The sequence below is a fragment of the Arabidopsis lyrata genome (assembly GCF_000004255.2).
Source record: "Arabidopsis lyrata subsp. lyrata unplaced genomic scaffold ARALYscaffold_4, whole genome shotgun sequence".
NCBI lineage: Eukaryota > Viridiplantae > Streptophyta > Magnoliopsida > Brassicales > Brassicaceae > Arabidopsis > Arabidopsis lyrata.
In genome coordinates this window covers 16,392,665-16,406,241 of record NW_003302552.1, presented here as the reverse complement: position 1 = coordinate 16,406,241, position 13,577 = coordinate 16,392,665, and the positions used below count along the sequence as shown (strand labels likewise).

Here is a 13,577-nt window from a genome sequence, read left to right as displayed (position 1 = left end):
AGGGAGTTGAGAAAAACGACGCCGCATGGATAGTCTCTCGTTGAACGAATAGTTCAAACGTGACGTTAGGCGCGTGCGGGTCACCGAAACTTGTGCCTAGTCAGACCTTGTGGTATAGTCTTACGTGGTCTACGTCTGTCAAATTTCAGAAAACAAAATATTATTATTATATATTTGGTCCCTAGAAGTAAATATTATCGTCGTTTAGCGAGTTTGAATTAAGCAGAGTAGTATTAATGTATAAAAAGTGTAGGATATTAGGTTAAAATAGGCCTGTGATAGATACCGTAATGTCTATGATGTGTCTGGTCAGACCCATTTAATATTAGTTCAGACCACATTAGCCAATTGCCATTCACGTTGGGTCCAAACCTTCTTCTTCTCTAATGTCTTATTTTTGAACTCACGCTGGCTTTAGTGCAAATCTTATACTCGTAAAGGTTTTAACTATATGAGTGATGTTTTTGTGATAACATGTTTTACTAGTCCACTGTAATAATCCTTTATGAGGAAATAAATATTTGTCAAGTATAATCGCAATTGTTAAATGCAAATCCATTAACAAAGCTAAGATGTGTTCACATGCACACTTCGATATATATTCTTGCATATATATCTTTTAGTATTATGGCTTCTGTTTTAAAAGAGTTTATTGGATTATACAATTTGTAAGGATCAAATCCATATGGATTTATTTTAAAGTATCAATATAATAAACAGTTTAGAAGACTATTGCCAAAAAAAATAAATAAAAAAATTAGAAGACATGTAATGTTTTGTTAACTATCAAGAATCTTCCTACACCTAAGCCCAAGAGAGATTTCAAGCTCTCAATTTCGGAAGATCCATTATTAATGGGCCTTAGTTAAAAAGCCCATCTACCTTTTTCTTCACAAATTCCCGTTCTAACACCGGCGCGTAGAGCGCGTATGTCGTGAAAACCAGAGATTTTGCCGTCATAGGAGATAAATGGATAAACCCAAAAACTGACAAGTGAAAACCTTTCGAAGCCAAAAAAACTCCTTCAAAATCAACGTCCATGATAGAAAAACCTCTTCCTACATAATCTCCTGGTAAAACAAAAAGGTTAGTATTTTCTCCTCAAATTCAAGTGTGAATCGTTGTAGAAATGGCCTAAAAAATCGTATCTTGTTATGGAGAATTTGTTGTATCAGGTTTTTCTTATCTGGGTTTTATGTTTTGTGCTAGTTTCATACTGATTCTGAGCATAATTGAATCCGATGTTTGTGTAAATGATACAGTGGGAGTGTAATGGCGTCAATATCAACCACCACTTGGCTCTACCGAGGTAAAGTAGGCACAGAGATTGGAAAGTCCAGTAATTGTCTTGTGCAGGTTGGTTCTTACAGATCAAGTTTCTTGTTTTGATTCAAAGTTATCTCTCTACTATAGCAATCTTTTAGGTGCTTCAAGATGTCAAACTGGTAAAAGTTTGTTTATATATGTAGAGAAGGGTTAAATGTGGATTTCCAATCAAGACATTACATGTAGGGATTACTTCTGGGGATCGGTCACTGCGACATTGTATCAAATGTAAGAAAGGGGATGGAGATGGTGATGCAAGTGAAGGCACTAGAAAGAGTGAAGAAGGATTTGATTATGTGACTGTTGAGAGGCCTCCTTACTATAGTTATATGGATTCTACTTCTGGGAAACTTGAGCCAGCGTCCGGGGCTCGGGCTAGCATTCCAGGTGAAGATTATTGGCCTGAAGGAACTTCAAGCCGGGTTAGAGCTGCTAGGGCTCCTCAACCAGCTGGTGAGTCTTCGAGTTTCCCCTCGTATGGAAAAAATCCTGGAAGTAGAAGAAAGAAGAATCGGCAAGCAACTGAGGAGAATGTGACTGTTGAAACGAATGATGAAGTATTGGATTCTGAGGATAGCTCTGAAGAAGAAGAAAATGATTCCTCGGACGGGTTTGTTACCTACAACAATGAATTTGAGAGAGAAGAAGAGGAGAGTGGTTTCGAATTAGACAAAAAGCTTGGGCGGCCACATCCTTTCATCGATCCTACGAAAAAGAAGCAGATTGAAAAGACACTCACGGGCGATGAATCGTGGTGGAACTGGAGAAAACCGGAGAAAGAACAATGGTCAAGATGGCAAAGAAGACGTCCTGATGTTGAAACGGTAAGTCATTTCAGGTTTAACCATGTGTGTCTTTCCCTAATGTTTGATCCATTATGCTATTTTTTTTTGTTGTTGCAGGTTTTCCTCAAGGCAATGGCAGAAACAGGACAAGTGAAGCTCTATGGGGAAGAACCAACACTCACAGAAACTTCTCTTTATAGAGCAAGAAGGCATCTTTTTAAGGAAGAGAGGTCTCTTAATCTAACGAACTTTCATTCTAAAATCTGTTTTATTAGTATTTTCTTTTGAGTTTTTTTTTTTGTTCCTTCAGGCTGCAAGCTGAGCGAGAGAGATTAGCTAAAGAAGGTCCAATGGCTTTTTATTCTGAATGGGTTAAAGCTTGGAAGAGAGACATGTCGAGAGAAGCTGTACAGAAACATTTTGAAGAGACAGGTGAAGATGAAAACACACAACTGATTGAGATGTTCTCTCATCAAACAGATCGAGAATACCGGATAATGATGGGAACCGACATTAGGATCAAGAGAGATCCCTTGGCAATGCGGATGAGGGAAGATCAAATTAAGCAAAGTAAGAAACTTTTAACGGTTGAACTAACTCATCATGGATATTCAATTGTACCATTAACTTTGTCGGTTTCTTGCAGTTTGGGGCGGGGATCCAGTTTACCCGACAATTAACTACATTCAAGATCCTAATGCGGTTATGGATTTCAGAGGACCCGATTTTCATGAGCCAACACCAAATATGCTTTCTTATTTAAAGGAGGTTAGTCTGCTTTGCTCAAAATCCTTTTCCTTTTCTTTCTTGGTCTGATTGTTTTCTTTGTTTCTGATTTGGTCAGAATGGCAAAGTCATCTCAAGAGAGATGCATGAAGCTCTACTAACAAAAGAGAAAACTGAGCAGCTCGAGGTAAAATGACCAATCTTTCATTCTCTTTGACACAAGTCTCATTGAGAGATTTAAGGGGGTTGTTTCATTTGTTCGATAAATTGTATGAATGCAGGTGCCTGACATTGATGATGCAATGGCACAAGCTGTTGATATTGGTGAAAACGATGTGAGTATCATCGATTACATCAGATCATCTTCTTCTTTATTGTATCTTGATGTTATCATGCTCTCAAACATCTCCGGACGTTTTTTATGACAGGACGAGGAAGATGATGCAGATGTAGAAAAAGACGACGAGAAAGTGCTGAGGAACTGGAGTGTCTTGAAGAGTACCCCTGAGCTTCGCACCGCCAAGGTAAAAGCCACATTCAACTTGAGCCACATATATATGTGTTGTATGTGTTGATGTTATGTGTTTGGTTTCTGAAACAGCCTAAACCAAAGAAGGAAGGTCGGATGTCTCTAGACGAGGCCGTGGATGATTCTGAGAACTTAACTGATTTTCTCATGGACTTTGAAGAGGAGACTGATCCTTAAACCCCGGTTTTTGTATTTCTTTCCGGTTCAATGTAAAGACCTTGTTAATGTAGGTCAACTTTTTTTTGTTCACTGGTTTTGGCTTGTATACTTGGAAGGGATTGTATCATTTAGGAGTGAATTGAGTTTTTAAAGTGATTGAATATATTGTATTAACTACTGCCTCCTGCTTAGTTCAGCTTGAAACGGTTTAATCTGTTAAAAAACCAGACCTAAACCGAATTCGCAAGGAAAATGATCTCACAATTAGTATCCGTCTCCTTTTTTTTTGTCAACTGTGTGTAGTTTAAATCGAAAGCCACAGCTTGTCCAACATTTATTGTTTCGTGAAACGAATTGGACCAACAAAATCCTAAAAATGGAATGAGGATGTTTTGGTGTATAGAGAGAAACATTTCTTAATCTCACTTGTTTCTGGTGAGGACTCTATGGGTCAAGTCAATAAGTGCCCGCCTCGATCTTTTGACATCTTCATTGTCTGTTTCAGGTAGAGACCCTATTGCAGCCGCTGCGAGATTGGCATGTTCCATGGCTAATTCTCTTGCCCTCTGTATTCCCTTGCTCTTCCCAAGATACTCTAAAGCCTGTGGGATATTTGGTATTAGAGGCTTTGAAAATGTATTATAGATTTTAGGAGATTTGGTTCTTTCAAACTTACAATGTCAACATTCCTTGGATCTTTTTCAACTTGATCAACAACTTCGCGTAGTTGAGGAAACTCTTCTATGGCAAAGAGGATTGGAGCTGTTATGACTCCATGGCGGATATCTGATAAAGATCCCTTTCCGAGAGAGGCAGATGTGCCCGTGAAATCAAGAATGTCGTCTATCAATTGGAATGCTAAACCCTGAAAAATTAGAAACTAATCAAAGATATGTAAGAAAATTATTTCCAACAGAGCCAAATTTTATAGCAGACCACGAACCAGATTCTTCCCATATTCAAAAGCTAACACGGCAACTTCTGCTGTTTGTCCAGTGAGAACGGCAACCGCTTTGCAGCTGTTAGAAATTAGTGATGCTGTCTTATAATATGTCTTCTGCATGTAGTAGTCCATACTGCAATCATGAAAAAAAGATCATATTTGCATGAACGATCAGTATTATTATATGATATCCATTTCTTATAAGCCGCTATTGTGTTATTGGGGGGAGAAAATCAACCCTTGTTTTGAACCCAAACGTAAATTGGTGGTATAGAGGAATTGAGTAGTCTTTTATTATGGCTATATTTGACCAGAGAAGAAGATTTCTACCTATAACGCTGCTCGGTTGTACTAGTTATTTCCATGGTTTCACCAGTAACAAGATGTTCTACAGCAGTTGCAAGTAATGCTACAACCTACAAAAGAGAGACACAATGAAGATGTATGGCTTAAGAAGAAGTGATAATTAATTCTTAGGATTGATGTCATTGGTGCTAAATTATATATCACTGCAGGTTTAAAATAGCCTACAACAGCCGTATCTTAAATAAGTAATGATTTCTTCAATAAGTTTTCAAAATACGAGGGTCAACTTCTCAGTTTTCTTTTACCTCTGTGTTCTTTAAGGCAGCGAGAGCCCCACAAGCCCGGGACAGCAAGAAGTCTCCTGCTAATACCGACATCTACAAGGCGAAGCCAACGGTGATCTTCATATCTAATTGCAGCACTCGCCAAAAAAACAAAATTAATCATGTCTTAGACAGTAGTAGACTGTCAAGTGAGTACCTTGTTACCCATTACGACATTTAAGGAACCAACACCACGCCTTGTATCGGCATCATCCAAGACATCATCGTGCAGGAGACTTGCAACCTACAATGACCAAGCATTACAAATTAAAAAAAGGGGAGGATTTTAGATCTTAGTTTGTAATGGATCTTTGGGTAAACCTATAGTTATTTTATTTGATTTTGTCAACAGTAAACCAATAGTTACTCACATGTATCATTTCAGTGATTTCAGCAATACCCCGTTGCCTTACTCGTAACTCTGATGAGACTATATCTGTTGATTCACCAATCAATGCTTCTGGTACGCGTAAATTCAGAGCTGTCGCCATCAACAGCAAAACCTGTAAACATGAAACCAGACCGGTTATGATACCTAGAGAGAATGAATCAGAACATGAAGACAAGTTATGGAAACATAAAAGAGATTATGGTCATTACAGTTGAACGAAACTGTTTTCCTTGCACACCCCTTTTGAAGAAGTACTCAGCTGCAGAGGCAAGCTTGGGAACCTGAACAGCAGAATATAGAAACAAGAAAAATAGAGATTAACTTCAGAACATTCAACAGCAAACTGGCTTTTGCCACACCTTTATGCACACAAATGAATGAAAAAAGGGCCACTTACCTCGGCAACTACCATCTCTCTCAACTTATTACTAAGAAGTGACAGCTCATCGGCAACAAGCGAAAACGGGTCAAGCTCCTCCTAGGAAAGGACAATCTTACTCTTTCAGCAGTCGGAAAAGAAAAGAAGTTTCAGCATTGAATCGAAGTTAAAAAAAAAAAAACAAAATGACCAAATCACAAGATCAGTGACAAAACAATGAGATCTAAGTACGAGTGAAGCAATGTCCAGAAATCGAAGTATATGTGAAAGTTTAACAATAGAGGATCATAGTGAGCTAAGTACGAACCTCAACTAAGGAGCTGCTCTGGTGATAGAGTTGATGACTAAATCCACCAAAAAGGGGAGATTTCAATGAATAAGTTGGTCTGCAAACGTAACCCTACTAAAACATCACAAAGAATAACACATTGGTTAGGTCACCAATTCTATATAAACACATAAAACTCTAAAATAAACTGATCCGTCTCAACTATTTTCTTATCCTCTCTCTCACACACAGGACTTGATGCATCCAAATAGGACCCATGGAAAATCTTTATCAAAATGTAGAAAGAGAAACACTATAGCTTTGGCTGATAAGTCCATTATTTTTCACACTCACCAACAAAATTACATCATAAACAAAAAGGGAAAATTTTCAATTCCAACAAACTCCCTAAATAATAGATGAGCAAATTTAAAAACCAAACCTTTATTCAATAAAACACAATCTCCATGGTAATGATTAGAGAAAAACCGGGATAATTAACACAGATCATAAAACCTGTTATAGAGTAAAAAAAGAAAAACAATTTCTTCACAAATCAGAAACCCTAATCGAATATTTTCTCGCCTCATAGACACAAGAGAGAAGTTAAAATTACCTTGTGTGTAGAGTCAGAACAAGAGTGACCCTGATCGGGAATGATTGCGAAGCGGTGAGAGGCGAGAGATTGAGAGCAGCCATAGAAGCTACGGTTTCTCAGAAACTTGGAAGAAATACGAGCAACACTCCTCGAGAACAACATTTTCTAAATCTTCTCTACGGATCGAAAACAGAGGAAAGTTAACCAAAGAGGCAAAGACTTGTGAATCTGAATAGAAAAATGAAGAACCCAAGTCGAGAACGCAGCCGACCCGACTCGGAGACTAAATTATTAAATGACGAAGATGAACCTCAGCCATGAAAATTAATTTTTCACATTTTTACTGTTTTACTTGCCAAGGCAGTCAATTTACCCAACGCCTTTTTAGGGCTTCTCCTGAGGTTTAATGCTATTTTAATTTTATATTATTTTTTGTATCATAAAATTCTTAGCAAGAGGCCCACTCTAAGCCCAATCATACATACCTTAGCCCAAATTCTGGTTTGAAAGAAGATTTTTACTTGACAAAAACGAATATTTCACCAAATCGAACTTTTCTTTTAATAGAATTCAATCATTCATGTTCACAAATTCCTAGCAATTGCTATGTACTTGGCAATTGTTTCAGAGACACATGGAACAAAATTAAATATAAAGCTATGAACACGATCATTAACATTCTCCCACATATACAATAAATGTTATCCGTTTGCAACTGAAGAGGCCTTTGTGAGCAATTGCTCGAATTCTTCATCAGTGCTCTTAAGCATCAATGACAATGGCAACTCTAAACCTCTCTCTTTTGATTCTAAGTGTCTTGGCTTTATCCTTTTCTCTAGGCTGAAGGCAAAATACTGTGGAAACTCCTTTAGATTCTCCAGTTTTCCTTTGATCCCACTCATGAAGTAATCCAGTTTTGGTTTGAAATTGTTCTCTATGCTGAATGTGAATAGAGCTGGACATCTAAGTATCATTCCAATCGCTTCTGCTCTCGAGTACCCTATACTCTCCAAGAATCTGACCAACAAAATTCCAATATAGATGTAACACTAAAGGTAGATTCTCTGATCTAATCACTAGTAACATTGAAGAAAGCGGCTGAAATTTTACCTAAGTTTTGGGATGAGAGTGTGTTCAACACTAGACACCAGTAAGATAGGATCTTGGTAAGCAAGAGCTTCAAGATCCTTGAAACCAAGTCTCTGCAAGTAGAAAAGAGCAGGCTTGAGCTGGTCTTCTACACTGCTAATCAGAAGCCTTGGACATTTCTTGATCACTCTTCTGAACGCATTCTCAGGGACATGGAGATCATTCGACAGGAACATGAAGACAGGGTGGAGTTCTGTTCTGACGTCGGAAGTGAGGATCTTAGGACACATCCCCAAGATTCTTGGGAGGTCATTTGGGTAGATTCCTTTTGATTGGAGGAAATGGAGGACGGATTCGATGGAGTCAAGGGAGGCTGAGCAGAGACATGGGTTGAGAGAGAGGGCTTTGCCTGAGTCAATTCCCATGAGCTCGAGACAGAGGATCTTCTCTTTCATCTGGAGGGTTACTGTCTGATCGGCTACAGAGAAGAGAGGGTGGCTATGTAGAGTGGTTTTGATGGACGTGGGTTTCGTGGATAAGATTGTGGGTTGAGATTGTTGTGGGCATGACGGTTTCTTTGGTGAAATGTAGAGAGACGAGCTCAATGCTGCAGACATGGTGGAGAGAGATGGTGTGGCCTTTGGATGGTCTTGCGGAAGGAGAAGAAGAAGAAGAAGAGTGTGAAGGTAAGGTGGGTTATTTCCACGTGGCACTATTCTCTGTTGTGATTGGTGAGATGAGATTGCAAAAGTGTCTTCGTTTTTTGTAGTTTGGATAATCCAAAAACACATCCAAACACGTGGCACTCTTTCTTGTACAATGATTGGCTCATTTGAGATTACAATCCGTCTTCAGTGTTCCAATAGTTTGATCTACTCTAGATACTTTGTTCATCTGACTAAACTTGTGTGTGATCTTCTCTCGATGATCATATTATGCATAGCTTTGTGATTGGGTTCACATACTTCACTGCACGGACAAAAAATTATATTATCATATGACAGAAGTGTATAAACAGAGGCAAAGTTTTTTTTTTGTGTTGTTTTTTGCTATGATGCACCAGAAACTAGAACCATTCTCTATTCAAATCAAAATTGGATAAAACAAGTTTCAAAATCAACACAGGAATTGCAGTTATGGAGCTCCGATGGTGAGCATCTAAACAAGCAAGTCATGAAGAGAAACAGAATCATACCATGGAAGGATCCGAGAGAAGAGCTGAGACCGCACTCGCCGAAGTTGAGGAGGATACTGTCTCTCTAATGGCTTTGGAGAGATTGAACTGTGTAAGAATGACCGGAGTTTCTTCTCCAAGTAGATCCTTGTCCGGATCCTGAAAACCCTCCATCACTATTATGTACCTACCTGTTCTTAAATCCCACCATCTATCACCTGCACTTTCCGTTCTCAGTAATTACTGTCTCGACTCGGTGGCTATAATTGTTTCGCTGTCGAGCCGCGGTTTTGTTTTTGTATCCTTTTTGGATTCGGATTTTGTGGGGGAATAAAGATGAACAAAATACAACCAACAGTCCACCGCTGGAGGTTAAGGACGAGGATTGAAAAAAAAGGACCTAGTTAAAAAGTCAGAATTTTGCTCACTAGAACTAAATTTATTAAGATATTTTATTTTAAGAGTCATAGTTCATACTTCATACTAAAGTCATAAATTATTTAGCCATTTGTACATCAATATGTGAATTTGTAAGATTTATTAATATATGATACTTGAACTCATAGTTTCTTTTGTTTATCATCAACAAATTTATTCATCAACTTAGATACCTTAGAATATAAGAATAACAAATAAATTCTCAAAAAAAAAAAAAAAAAAAAAAACTCATGTACATACCTCATTATATAAGGTCCTCATATATGTTCAATATATACACTATTAATCTAACATACTAGTATGACTCTCTGAACCAAGAATTTTCTATGAAGTAAATGTATTTTTGACGTGCAAAAAAGTGAGTTTAAACATATTTCAGTTTCCATCTATTTTAAAAATAGTCGCAACAATTTTTCACTCTAATAATCTAATTTCATTTATTTCAACCATTGAAATTAAACTAACGATTAATTATCTCCATGATCTCATTACCAACTCTAACGACAAATGCACAAACATGCAAAATAGATATAATAAACAAGATGCAAGAATGACAAAAAAGAAGAAGAAGGAAATGACACAAAAAGGTTGACTAAATTTGCCGTATCGGTACAACAACAAATTACATTAAACTAAATTTGTCGTTTGATATCTCGATTGAACCGTTGGATGAAATCTTCGACTCGTCTGTTCAACTCCTCGTTTGACATCTTCGAGAACTCCTCCGACTCTTCTCTTACATTCTCCCACTTCTTCGTCGCCATCTCCATCTCCTCAGCCTTTGTCACCTTGTGAACAACCATCCATTTCGAGCTATCCGACTGGCTTCGATCGTAACTTTTAGGTCTATGTTTGATGTCTTGACGACGGCTTTCCTTGGTTACCATTGACCCACGAGCCTTATCCGATTTGCTTCTCCCGTACGGTTTAGAGTTCACCTTTCTTGCTGTGCAAGTTTCTTCTTTGGCAGCTTTTATAGGAATGTTTTTCTCAGTCATTGGCTCGAACTTTTGGATAGTTGTGTTTCTCGGTTGGTTCTTGCTCACGGCTTGAATGATTCTCTCAGGAACTTTCGCTTTCTTGTTAGGCAAATACTGAAGTTGTAAGTCTCTTTCTCCCGTTAGTTCTTCTTGTTTCTCACGGTTCTTGATTTCTTCCGCCATATCCACCCGATATCCCAAGTTTTCCGGTCTAGGGTTTTCTCGTGCACCTCTTGTCATCGAGGCTGTGTATTCTCCGTAAAAATCGTGGTTCTCTTTATCAGTGAATGCTCCGTAATCGGCGGCTATGATGATGATAAGTGCGTTGGAGATGACAAACAAGATCTTCGTGTCGTTGAAGATCGACAAAGGAGACACGTCGAGAACGTGGAAGATCAAAATGTAGGTGAAGATAGATAAGATGATCGGGAGCAACGAAGAGTACAATTTGTATTGTTGTTTCTTGGGCTTGTAAGGCTCGAAAATAGGGTTTCCAACAACGTACGAGGGCATTTCTGTCATTTTCAGGGATAGCTCGTGATGAGTTGGGCATTGGATTTGAGAATTGAGCCTTGAGGTCTAGTGTGTTTGATCTTTGAATTGGTCATGATCAAAGCTCTTTATATTGCGAGCATAGTCTGCATTATTGAGATTGTGAATTTCCTATTTTGCCCTTGTCAACTACTATATCTTACTTGCAGATCCTGCCACGATTCGCTATTTGTCGTTTCATGTTGAGTTACGTGGAAATTCCAATCGTCTTCTGCAAGTCTTATTCAATGATTTACTTTTTGTTAACCTGAAAATGTACATTACATTTAATATGTGTATTAAGATTAGTACAAAATTTGAATTATTGTCGTTATTGGGTGATATAAGCAAATCGGAAAAATATTTTAGGTCAAGGTACAGAGGCTTGGTACCGCAAAACGTCAACACGTCATCTCGTGACAACAACAGAAATCAGTAAATTTTTATTTTTCTTATATTTATACATTACATTAGGTACCTTTGAGATGTACAATATGAGAAAAATATGTACACACTTTGACAGCACAACAAAGTAAAATAAAACAACATATAAATGATAGCTTTGCTTCCACGTATCTATAAAATGTGAATTTTATTTGGTTGCATCACCTAATGATTCAAAATTTACTTACTATAAAAATAAAATTTGAAGATTCAATCAAAACGATTGATCTGAGTTTATCCGCTTCTTTTATCCGGATTGAAAGAAAACTCCAATGAGATTAGTTTATTTTAATCTTTCAAACCTCTATGGCAGTCATTTTTTCATGAATTATTGCGGTTATCGACAAACCAGTCATATTTTGGTTTGTCAGCAAATAAATTCTTTACTCTAAGTCAGAGATGTAAACGTTTTGTATCATAAGAAGCCAAAATATGAATATATGTCATATTGTATATCACCATTGAAGAATAAATGAAATTGAAAATTTAGATTGCCTATATCAACTTGTTGGTTAAGCTGTAACGCGTGGCAATAGCGAAGTTCATGTTTGCTCACACACGTTGGCGGTTGGTCTAGATTTCATCGTACAAGTGTTATAATTACCTTAACTTGTCTAAAAAAAAGATCTCGACTATTCTTGCACCATCATACCTTATTCTTGCAAATTAAAATTGTTCAAATTTAAAGATTAGTGTTCAGTAGCTAGAGTATATCTTTCATGAAAAAAGATTGTGTAGAGTGGTCTAATTATTACGCTAACTCCAGTTCTATATGCAACCTAATTGAAGAAGACTTCACTTTTGTATATGAATGTTTCTCGCATCAGTCGCGCCATACAACACGTTAATAGAGAAGGAGTTATATATATCAACAATTTAAGGACAACTATGTTTGTGTGAAGTTCATTCATATACCCCGCCGGCCCGCCCATTTTCTTGTGAACGATGATTCATAGTGAAAATTATACCGATTTACCTTGCCAAATCATTTAGATATAATTTTTTTTTCCTATTTATGTAACAATAACTTTATAAGTCTTAATTGAGTAGGTACATGGCTACCAAACGGTTAGGTTTTCATGCTTTAAACACAATTCCGTTAGTTGTTGACTCGTTTTTACGAGATGATGCATTGGGATATTCACATCTGCGTTTAGTTTGTTTTTTACTCCCGCTGATTCAAAAAAAAAAAAAAGAACTTGGCTACCAAAGGATCAAATCTTGATTGATTTGAGGTGAACTTGATTTAATATATACATTTATACTAATATGCTATAATCATGTATCATTCTATCATTAAAACCTGAAAATTTAAAATGTATAATTCATGTATATGTTATTTCATAATGTTTTACTAGATTATGTAATCTGATTTTTTTTTTTTTTTATCATCCAAACAAACTTGAAACCATTAAAAACGTCTAGGCCCCAGTTAAGGTGACTAGAAGCTAAAAGTCCTTTTCTTGAACACTAAACACAAGTTGCTTGAAAATCTGAAACCTTAAAACTCTTAACTAAGGGTCTATAATCCATCCGAAACACGAAAAAATAATCAACACAATTGGATTATATTGGAAGCAAAGAGGAAAAATGAAATCAAACAAATTATGTTATCGGGAATAAGGGGAAGTTGCTTGAATCCGAACATTTCGTTTCTGAAGAAAACTCCGAAGAGATCTCTTCATAGAGACCTTTTGATTATGAAATCGGGGCGAATATTTTGGGAGTGTTGGAGGTTCCGAATCGTCTGAGCTTTTCAACGATAACGATCTCTCTTCCACATCTCTACTCGCTAGCGATAGTATAGCTTTAGCCTCAAGGTGGGTAAGATCTGAAGAAACACACATGTGCCCGTTGTAGAAGATGGTTAATATCTGAGATTCATGCTTTGGTTGTGAAATTTCAGAGCTGCTTGATTTGTCCACCCTGATATATATAAAGTATTATCAGTATCGTTTGACTCTATTAATTCATATTCATACATGTATATGATACAATTTGTTATACAAATAACGTTGAGAGAAAGAAGTCTTACGAGCTATGGAAATCAGAAGAAGCATATGAAGAAGTAAGAAGGCGAAGTTCCAAGTCGCATTTTGTTTGCATCTCCATGATCTCTTAGTTGTGAGTAAATATGCTTGTGTAGTTTTTGATGATGATGATGATTGTGTGTCAGTCTATTGATTTA

The 13,577-nt window shown here is 37.2% G+C and overlaps 5 protein-coding genes across 7 annotated transcripts; 1 reads left to right on the top strand and 4 right to left on the bottom strand.

Moving 5' to 3' along the window:
- Window positions 1-946: 946 nt before the first annotated feature.
- Window positions 947-3,699, top strand: LOC9315576 (protein PLASTID TRANSCRIPTIONALLY ACTIVE 12). The gene is made up of 10 exons (XM_021027506.1): window positions 947-1,086; window positions 1,263-1,356; window positions 1,470-2,150; window positions 2,229-2,341; window positions 2,422-2,681; window positions 2,758-2,879; window positions 2,956-3,024; window positions 3,119-3,172; window positions 3,266-3,361; window positions 3,439-3,699. The coding sequence occupies exons 2-10, from the start codon at window positions 1,273-1,275 to the stop codon at window positions 3,541-3,543; spliced, it is 1,584 nt and encodes a 527-aa protein (XP_020883165.1). The 5' UTR covers window positions 947-1,086; window positions 1,263-1,272; the 3' UTR covers window positions 3,544-3,699.
- A 69-nt stretch (window positions 3,700-3,768) lies between these two features.
- Window positions 3,769-7,114, bottom strand: LOC9315575 (solanesyl diphosphate synthase 3, chloroplastic/mitochondrial). Of its 3 annotated transcripts, none has more exons than XM_002879462.2 (11): window positions 6,752-7,114; window positions 6,175-6,267; window positions 5,886-5,966; window positions 5,698-5,769; window positions 5,469-5,600; window positions 5,255-5,341; window positions 5,080-5,151; window positions 4,799-4,884; window positions 4,469-4,601; window positions 4,202-4,390; window positions 3,769-4,127 (listed from the first exon to the last, which is right to left on the bottom strand). In XM_002879462.2, the coding sequence occupies exons 1-11, from the start codon at window positions 6,893-6,895 to the stop codon at window positions 3,948-3,950; spliced, it is 1,269 nt and encodes a 422-aa protein (XP_002879508.1). In that variant the 5' UTR covers window positions 6,896-7,114; the 3' UTR covers window positions 3,769-3,947. The 3 variants fall into 3 exon arrangements, with proteins under 3 accessions (XP_002879508.1, XP_020883166.1, XP_020883167.1); XM_021027507.1 differs by having other exon boundaries at window positions 3,790-4,127; window positions 6,175-6,270; window positions 6,752-7,029; XM_021027508.1 differs by having other exon boundaries at window positions 3,790-4,127; window positions 5,886-5,987; window positions 6,175-6,270; window positions 6,752-6,841.
- Window positions 7,115-7,270: 156 nt separating this feature from the next.
- On the bottom strand, window positions 7,271-9,373 carry LOC9315574 (transcription termination factor MTEF1, chloroplastic). The gene is made up of 3 exons (XM_002879461.2): window positions 9,018-9,373; window positions 7,844-8,791; window positions 7,271-7,750 (listed from the first exon to the last, which is right to left on the bottom strand). Exons 2-3 carry the CDS (start codon window positions 8,611-8,613, stop codon window positions 7,435-7,437), a joined length of 1,086 nt encoding a protein of 361 aa, XP_002879507.2. The 5' UTR covers window positions 8,614-8,791; window positions 9,018-9,373; the 3' UTR covers window positions 7,271-7,434.
- Window positions 9,374-9,885: 512 nt separating this feature from the next.
- LOC9315572 lies at window positions 9,886-11,147 on the bottom strand. Its single transcript, XM_021029393.1, has one exon. The coding sequence runs from the start codon at window positions 10,934-10,936 to the stop codon at window positions 10,067-10,069; it is 870 nt and encodes a 289-aa protein (XP_020885052.1). The 5' UTR covers window positions 10,937-11,147; the 3' UTR covers window positions 9,886-10,066.
- A 1,606-nt stretch (window positions 11,148-12,753) lies between these two features.
- Window positions 12,754-13,577, bottom strand: LOC9317414 (protein TIFY 5B). The gene is made up of 2 exons (XM_021028952.1): window positions 13,425-13,577; window positions 12,754-13,315 (listed from the first exon to the last, which is right to left on the bottom strand). The coding sequence occupies exons 1-2, from the start codon at window positions 13,499-13,501 to the stop codon at window positions 13,000-13,002; spliced, it is 393 nt and encodes a 130-aa protein (XP_020884611.1). The 5' UTR covers window positions 13,502-13,577; the 3' UTR covers window positions 12,754-12,999.